A 9778-nucleotide genomic window follows, 5' to 3' on the forward strand; every position below is an offset into this window, starting at 1 on the left:
CAAATGTACTACATAATCATATATACTCGTATACACTATATACCAACAATGTGTTTATATAATGGAATCACCATGTTAAGCATTTAACCTACATATTCAAACTATAAGAGCCATATGCCATATATTTGAGTCAAGTATTATCCACATTTAAATGATAAGTCTGCACCACTAGTTGTATGAGTACCTGTTGATCCACACCGCTTGTTTTGAGATTTAATAATTAGGATTAATATGTAACTTTTGATCATGTTATGGGCTACTGTGACAAGTCAAGACATAGGGTTAGTCGAAATTGGCCCATCTAAAGATGCACCTTTCTGCATATGTGTGTACCCACGAGAAGCAGTAGTGTTATTAAAAACAATCATATCTGTAAGGTCAGGTCCAAACAATATCCAGAGGACAAGTGATGGTGGGAGAGGAAAAGACTATACACCGCACTGACAAGAAAGCAGACAATAATAGAGAGTGGTGGACAGAAGAAGAAGAAGACTGATTGATTTCAAACGTGTAAATAAAATGAAAGTACACTGTAAACAAGAAAAACGTTGCTTTTGACCTGTACCATTTTGGGCTTTAATGCAAAGCTTAGTTTATTCTACAATTTTACTCCAAATATGAATAACTTTAAAACTTTCCCTAGTTTTTAAACACTGTGTATCTTCAAAGAAACCTTTCTGACTACCTTTGGCAACAGATTGCCCCCCCCCAGAAGATGCAGGGGTTTTGATTAACTGTCATATGTATTTTCTCCAGACCTCCAGTTTAAATATAGTAACACCTCAGAAAAGTAAAGAATGAGAAGTGATTTCTGATTTATCACATGCTTTGCTTTAGACAAGACTGAGATGTATTTAGGCAGTTTGTTAGGAGTATATTTAACATGGGATTTCCTGCAAATGTTGTCAACTGTTATCACAATATCAGCTGAAGGTGTGAATTGGTGGTTTAGAAATCCCCTCACTCGCCAAGAAGACTGCATGCCACACATATACCAATTTTTTCACTAAGAGCTATTTGTGAGTGGCCTTGTTAGTGCAAAAATGACTATTTTATGTTTTTCAAATTATATTCAACAAATTGTATCTTTTTGTGGAAGGCTGCTAGTAACAAAGTCCCAAAAGATATGATTTTAAATGGCTTTTTGCTAAATCGTTTGCTATGCATAGTCACACTCAAGTTCATCCCTTGTCTTTTTTATGCTCGAGGGATTTATATACCGGTGTTTAGTGGCTTAACACAAAAACAAAATTCCTGTAAAATTGGCCATGTACAAGGACTAGACTGAAAATGCACGAAAAAGCAGTCCAAAACATCAGCTTTTACTGCATGCAATATTACTTAATAATTACATTACAATATATTTACGTTTACTTGTTTTCAGTGAAAAGGTGTGGCCTAGACGTCATCACAACCACTGTAATTTCCACCCACTGCTGGACTGAAAGAAAAACACAATTTGGGAGTTTTAAAAAAATCCTGAAAAAAAAACCCTTCTCGAGATGAAAATACATTTAAATAAGTTCCTTAAAACAACACATAAAAAAACAAAGCAACGTGAAATGAAAGTGGAAACAGATGAGCTACTTAGCCAGTCTTAGTCACGCGTTTTTGTGGGTTTCTCGCTACGCTAAGTTGCTTCCTCTCTCACAAGAAACGACAGTCCGTGAAGGGACCATGACACCGGAGCCGCAGACAAGCGCAGTAGTCCTGGTTTTCCTCCCACTTATTCCACAGTGAAGCTGTTGTTGGTTAAAGCGTTAGACGAGCTATATGTATGACTGTAGGCTGAACTGTGAGTGCTAAGTTGGAACACTGAAGAAGTTTTAATCGGGCTAATGGAGTCATTCCACGCCGTTTTTCTGTATTTTTCCTGGATGACGGTGGTAGCTTCCAGCGGTGAGTAGCTATGATAGTTGCTAACTACAGTATGTACTAAAATGCTTCGTGTGAGACTGTAAACACGTCGATATCGGAGCGTGTGAATCAAAATGATTTGTCAGGAGATATTTTCGCCGTTTGTTTTTTTTTTTCTCTCTGTCTGTCTGTGTTATCAGGGAAAACACGGTACATGGCTAACGGCTAACACTGTCAGGGAAAGATTACAGGAAAAAGGAGGTTCGTTCTTGTGGCTACAGAGTTTACCTTACACGTCTAACATTCAAGTGTCCAACAAGGTCCAACGTTGCCTCCACACCAGAGGGCCAGGAAAAGACCTGAGCTGGTTAAAAATATTTGGATTTTACATTTTACAAGTTATTTCATGTAGTCGTGTATTGACGGTGTTGTGAAGCTGTTGCTGGAAACAAAAAAAGTGAATTTAAAGCACGACGAGCTGTTTATTTTTGCCTATATATCTTTGAATATCTCTTTTGCGTTTTCCATATGTGGCCACCAGTCTTATTAGGTATACTTAAAACTAGCTGTTAGGCCTCATTGTGGGTATTAATATGAGTCTGGGTATAAACTGCACAAACTAAAACAGACACTGACATTGAATGGATTCCCTTCAGCTTTCTGGGGTTTTTCTTTATTTCCTCTTTGTAGTTTTAGGTGTTGCCCAGTCCTTTCATTGTGCAGTGTGTTTCACCACAGTTGTCCAAAATTCTTGGCAGGAAGCGATAATGAAGCCCATTATGTATTCTGCAGTGTTTGTGACCATTCAGCTGTGTTGGAGTAGATGTGCATCTAAAAGCTGCAGGACAGTGGATCTCGAGGACTGGAGTTGGAGACTCTGGTTTTAAACGATCTCACCACATTAAATTTTAGGTTACGTCAAGATCTAACTTTGTTTGCTTCAAATCATAGAGGTGAGGTAATGGCAGATCGCAAAGGCACCAACCAAATGAGTATTGATCCTGTGCAGTCTGCAAAGACGATAAAACGCGCACACACACACACAGATATTAATTGTAGACATCTACACCTCATTTATATGAGTGCGTGATGTTTGTTGTATGTGTGCTGCTATAAATACTCAAGGATTTAATCTTTTGTCAAAGAGTCAGCATGACCATGTCATGGTCTTTTGTTAAATGCCTTCCTGCCTGCTTTGGGTTAGGAATAAAACCCAGCTATGTTGCTGCTGAAAGAAAATAAGACCCATTAAACAATTAATTTAATTTAATTTTACTGCTTTAAAGGGCCTCGTATAAATTTGTCCCGCTCTTATCATTCATTAAAAATAATGTATTGTTGCAGCCCTGTTATCACTGAAATTGAGGACAGAATATAAACGGTTATTTTTGTGAGTATGGATCTGTTTTGTATAAATCAAGCTCAGATCTTTTGCTACCTGTGTGACAGTTCTAACAAAGGAAGCTAATTTCCCAGAAGTAGACACATCACAGAGAAATGTGACAGATGTAACCGCATTACCCTAATTGAGCATTGTGTCCTCCTTGGTTATACACTGTTTTTTTACACATGAAGTGAAAATCGTGACAGGAATTGAAATCTTTTCAGCCTTGGCTGCAGAGGAAGAAAAATCCTAACTTAACTTCCCTGTTTTGACTTGTTTGATGTTAATGAAAGTAGAAATTATGTTTGCATAGACAATGCAGGGAAGGAAGCACCAATGATAATGAAGGAAGCTTCAATAGATGGCTCATCTATAATTTAAGGTTCAGTCATTATAAATAATTAATGTTGTTTTGGGCATCAAGTGGTCTCCAGCTAAATTTATTCAGAGGTCAGAGTCAAGGGTATAAAAATGTTTGCAAAACTTTAAGTGTCCCAAATGTCCAAAAATGTATTTAAATAGGACAAGTTTGGATATACCCAGACTCTTCAGCTGGGCAACAAAATGGGGACTTGGTGATGGCAAGCTACATTGTAACCACAGCCACCCTGGGTGCACTGACAGAGGCGAGGCTGCCAGACACTGGCGCCACCAGGCCCTCTAAAACCAGAAATATTTTTGTTAATGCACAGAAAATGTCTTTTTTTTTTCTCATCCAATACACCATTGATTTAAAAAAAAAAAAAGTTCCTCTTCAGTGTAAAAAGTAACTTTTCTGGTTGTGTAGCGGCAGGAAGTCATGAATGCCTTTGACGGCAATTCAGAAACATGGTTCTGATGAAAACAACTCATGACCTGAATCATATTTTAAGACTTGCAACACAATGCTTCCTGTTGCAAAAGGCAGCAATATGTATGCCCTTTTCTTCTTTTTCTTTTTTTTTCTTTTTTGGACATTTCTTAAAAAAGGGGCCTGACAACAACCTCTGGCATACTTCTTCAGTCCTCTGTGACATCATCTGTGTAGACTGATGGATTATATCAAATGGCAGTCTTTGGCATTTAAAATAAATAGTGGAAGCTGTGAAGAGTGCTGAATTAGGGGTTGGTGATATATCGAATATACTCAGTGTATCGCGAGTTTTTCCACGTATCAAACGGCTTTATCGTAACCATCGAGTAGGGCTGGACGAAATGGCCTAAAATCCATATCATGGTATACTTTGAAGCATATGCGGTAACGATATATATCGTGATATATTCTTTTCTTCTGTATAATGTATTTTACACACTATAAGGCACACTTAAAATCCTTTCATTTTCTCAAAAATCAACAGTGTACCTTATGTATGAATTCTGGTTGTGCTTACTGACCTTGAACCGATTTTACACAGCACGCAGAAATCTGTCAAAAATGTTTTAGTGCGACTTTGGTAAGCTATGAAGCCGTACTGCTTGATGGATTGCTGGAGCATTACAGCTGCCGTAGTCAGGAGCCTTGCAGAGTAATCTGGGTCCAAAACTCCGTCTTCTTCAGGTCCCAAAGTCAAATGAACACAGCAGCATCACTGAGAGTTAAAAACTGTCAAAATTCTTTCATCTTTAATAAAATGATCAGCGTTGCTGCTTTACCAGGTATAACAATTAAGTTTAACATCCAGGCATCCATGAAAACAATTTATTAAATTCAATGGAGTTAGAAGTTAGCAGGAAGTTAGCTCGCTGGTTTCCAGCTAAACAGGATATAACATGTTCTGACTGAGAGATTTCTGAAAAAAGTAAAACGTACAGCTCTGCTATCACTCCCAACATAAATGAAGACAGAAAACTAAACAGCAGAGATTTTTGTAGGGTTACTAAAGTTGGACGCAATTGCATGGGTGGCTGTAGCTCAGGTGGCAGAGCAGGTCAGCCACTAACCAGAAGGTCGGTGGTTCGATCCCAGGCTGCCTCCTGGCTGCATGCCAAATATCCTTGGGCAAGATACTACCCCCAGGTTGCCTACCCGGTGGCGCCAGTGTCCGGCAGCCTCGCCTCTGTCAGTGCGCCCCAGGGCAGCTGTGGCTACAATGTAGCTTGCCGTCACCAGTGTGTGAATGTGTGTGTGAATGGGTGACTGACTGAATGTAGTGTAAAGCGCTTTGGGGTTCTTAGGGACTGAGTAAAAGCGCTATACAAATGCAGGCCATTTACCATTACCATGGCAGGATGCTATCGCGGTATAGTCAAAATCTCTACTGTTGGCCAAATTTCTATCGTTTCTACCATATACCATTTATACTGCCCAACCCTGCCATCGAGCATAAATTGCCATGGCAATATTAAGCTGTCTGCATGTAATGCAGTTTTTTGTTTTTTTTTCTCCCACATGCTGTGAATGCATAATTCATGCCTCCCTCCCGACCAGACAATTTTCTACCTGGTACACTGTGGTGAGCCCTACCAGATAGGGAAAAGACTCGCTGTCGTTTGGATTTCACAAGGAAGATGTTGAAAAAGATGTGGTAATTTACAAAACATGCCATAAAACTATTGCTGCAGGGTAGCAGTACCACATATTTTTTCCATCAGCTGAGAAGTCATCTACTGCAAAATTAAGACGCTTTAAACTTCACATGTCAACGTCTCCAACACACCAAAAAAAAAGTTAAACAAATCAGCTGCGATGCCTGTGACTGTTCGTGGTCAGTCGTTTTCATACTCGCTATCTAGACTTTTGTTTCTGTAATTTGAGGTCATCACATTTTTTTTATTTTACAATTTGTATATGTCATAAGCACAAAAACGGACCTTTTTATTTTCAGTTGTTTAATTTTGTCTCGTGAATTCTAGCTCAATGTACTTTTTTATTGTTATGATCTTTTATTTGTTAAAGGTCGAGTGTTAACCACAGAAAGAGACACTGTGTGACAGTATTGTCATTTGGGGAAAACCTGTGAAGGCAAATATGATAAAAAAATTGTAAAATAAAACATTTTAATTAATTCAAAAAAATTTAGTATTCAAAGTAGAAAAAACTAAACAAGGAATAGTTGATTTGATTGAGTATACCAGTGAAATGTTAAGCATTATAAGGAAGAAAATAACATTTGTTTTTGGAGGTTATTTAAAAATAGTGTGATCGTGTGTCGTGATATAACCCCCAAAAAATCACAATATTAGATTTTCCTCATAACGCTCAGCCTTATGCTGAATTATTTGTGAACCCACCATGCACGCTAAAACACCAAAAGATACTGTGTGCAGCGTCGCTATCCTGTCGTTTACTAATGGTTCTGTATTTTGCGGTTCACCCTTTGTACACCCTGAATGTTGTCAATTTCAGAAGGGTCTTGTGGGCGAGTGTGTGAACCTCAGGTATATATTGACATGCTGTTGGGGGTTTGATTTGGCACTGTGGCTTTCACACAGTGCAGATTTCTTTAGGGAGTAAAGACTGTTATTGGCAGTTTTCTGTGAAGGACAGCCTGCTTTTGACCTCTGGAGCCACATGATCTGCCAACCACGGAGTTATTTGAAATGCTTGGTATTGTCCTGAAACTTGGTTTAAAGTGATAAGTCACTGTGACTGTGCCTGGGACTTTCCTAAAACAAACAAAGCAGACGCACACACAAACCACACCTTTACTTTAAGCTTCTATCATTTATTTTTCTTTTCTAACAGATCTAACAGGCTCTGGGCATAATAAGCAGTGAAAGAAAAACTCACTGTAGTCTGGTGACCGCTTACAGGAATTAGACTCAATGCTGGGAATTAAACTGCAGAACATTTGTGTGAAATGCTAAAATTTGTAGAAAACAGGAAATGATCATGAATATAAAACTATTGAGCTGAGATCAAACATTTGGTGACTGTCAGGTTAGTTTCTGTTAACTTTTGATTTTTTATTTCCTGCAGTTTTTAAAATATACTGCTTTTCTCTTTATCTTTTTTGTTAGAAAATTATTGACTGTTTTGATACAACAAGAAGAAACTTTTGTGCTCATGAATCTTTACTCAGGTGATCTAGCTTTGTTTGATTTGTTTGATCAAGACCCAACTTGTTTCAATAGCTTTAAGCTGCAGCTGCACAACCACCTGGAAGCTCTTCCTGCTGCCTCTATTGTAGTCCTGATGGCTGATCTTAGACCAGGCCAACTCATGCTCTGAATTATACAGGCTCTGTAGAGAGCCTCTGCAGCTTACTTCCTGTGGAGGTCCCTGGTATTTGGAGCTTTGCCGGGTTAGACAAGATAAAGTCATATATAGCTTGGATTAGGAATTTTAATGCTCTCTTCACCTGATCTATCAAAGTGAGGCTTCATTCAGCTGTATTCTCCCATCTCATTCAAGCTTCCTGCTGCCTGCCATCCTACTGGTTCTTTCCTTAGCCATTACTGCTCTCTCCTCTTCTCAGACAAGTAGCCACCTTTCCTGCCCTGGAACTTGTTGTATTGGGGGATTGGAAAGCTCTTTGAACAGCCTTTGCCTCAGCCTTTTTTCTGGCATCTCCAGCTCCCTAAAGGGTCCTTCGAGTGCTTCTCCAATAAGGGGGACTTAAATGGAAGTTGCATAATGATGTACTGTACTGCTCAGGCTGCATGGCAACCCAAGCCATCTGCTGAGATATTCACTGATTTTCTTCTCCGTTACCTCCGCCAATATTATGGGCGCATCATAAACTCGCAGATGATCTGAGGCAGGCTCACCCAGTCTTTATTGAGGGTTCCTGTTTTAAATTGAAATAGAAATTTGCTTTCTAGTTTTTTTGAAGGTTGCATGTTTAAACTGAACATTTGTTTAATTGAAAGATTGTGTTTGGGGGGGAATCTGAAACTGGGATGTTAAAATGTTTCAAATGTGAATCTTGGATGTCGTGTCACATGTTAGTGTTACTGTACTGTTAGTGAGACACCCCCTCTGTGACTGCAGATGATGAGTCACAGAGGTCGCAAGGTTTTATGTGTACGCATTAGGAAAGTACTTTCCTCTCTTCTTATGCACAATATGGGCCCCAAACAGAGAAAAAGCACATTAGTGCGAAGACAATAAACACTCAAAGGGAGTTGATTCTCATTTCCAGCATGAGGTTTACAAGCTAGCAGGAAACTTTAAATTTGCAGTAAGTGGGTAACAAAATTGGACGGATCTCAGCAAAACCCCTAAAGGCATAATAATTATTAATTAGCTTGACTCTTAACTTTTTGATCTGTCTCAGTTGTCTCCCCTCCACTCTTCACCATGCTTTCTCACACACACAACTGAAGAGGAGGTTAAGGGCATTGGTGTCTCAAATGCAATGTCATCATCCATCAGCACAACCGTAATAACTGTCTCCTGTATTAATCATGAACTTTCAATCTGTTTGTCGGCCCACACTTAATCAGTCAAACGCAGAGTAGTCATTAGTCCATTCTTCTGTTTCTGTGTTTAATGGCGGTTGGCAAACAACGTGCATGCGCAATCTTGTGCATGCATGCTGTCTGTCCTGGGGGGAAGGTGTGCATTGCACTGTGCCAGTTAAAGCAAGGGAAACTATTTACTGTAAGACACAAAGTAGTCAGAAATTTTTTTTCATAGCTTAATGAGTATTTGCAGCAATACAACCTTGTGAAGTCCCAGCTTAGTGCTAGTAAAACAGTTTTATTTGGATTACTTGACTGAATATATTTGTGTTAGAAACCCACAAAGAGAAGTCACAACCCTTATGCCGAGTCTATACTGACCATCTGTTGTTATTTACTGATTAAAAAAAACAAAGTAAATAACCAAAGTGTTGATATGCAAAAAGTAAACATGTCACGCTGGCGGAGTGATGCAGGCATGTATGTTTGTGGTGGACCAGTTGACGTGATTTTTATTTAGCGTTAAACCTGAGCAGCAGTATAGAAGTTATTTGGTAGGTTTTGTGGTTCTGTTGCATATTTCATGATTACTCACAGTGGTATCATAATTAGTCAGATCCGATTACAGATCCTTTGTCTCTGACGTTTAGCAATGGTTAAGTCATGAATTTCTTCTTCATACACCAAAAACTGATTCTCCGGAAAAGTTATTCAAGCTTGACCAACATATAGATCAGATATCAGATTTAGGTAACAATACATTTATCATTCACAGAGTATATTTTGTCCAAAGCGTGCCAGTATGAAAACTTTGTATTAGGAGAATGTCAAATGTTGTGAAATACTGTCATAGCAGTAATTTGCTAACAGACAGTAACTATATTGATTTCCTAAATAACATTACTCTGATGCAACACTGTTCCTGAAAAAAGTCATTACTGCTTCCCACATCTGTGAGGTAGGCAGCCAGCTGGATTTCATCATGACTAACTGAGTTGATTTTCACTAGAATCTGATCTATTCTTCTGAAATGGCATCCCACCCAAAACCAGGGAGTTTAGACTAGACCTCATTTACTTGTACAGGGAGTGCAGAATTATTAGGCAAGTTGTATTTTTGAGGAATAATGTTATTATTGAACAACAACCATGTTCTCAATGAACCCAAAAAACCCATTAATATCAAAGCTGAATGTTTTTGGAAGTAGTTTTT

The 9778-nt window shown here is 38.7% G+C and overlaps 1 protein-coding gene across 1 annotated transcript in view; it reads left to right on the forward strand.

Moving 5' to 3' along the window:
* Positions 1–1659: 1659 nt before the first annotated feature.
* ifngr1l (interferon gamma receptor 1-like) overlaps positions 1660–9778 on the forward strand; it is a 20628-nt gene continuing 12509 nt past the window's right edge. Inside the window, exon 1 of the mRNA NM_001361162.1 lies at positions 1660–1899. Within this exon, the coding sequence (NP_001348091.1) occupies positions 1839–1899 (61 nt within the window). The 5' untranslated portion in view covers positions 1660–1838. The remainder of the gene's footprint in view (positions 1900–9778) is intronic.

The sequence above is a fragment of the Haplochromis burtoni genome, unplaced genomic scaffold, assembly GCF_018398535.1.
Source record: "Haplochromis burtoni strain Fernald_Lab_line unplaced genomic scaffold, NCSU_Asbu1 Contig_46, whole genome shotgun sequence".
Lineage (NCBI taxonomy): Eukaryota > Metazoa > Chordata > Actinopteri > Cichliformes > Cichlidae > Haplochromis > Haplochromis burtoni.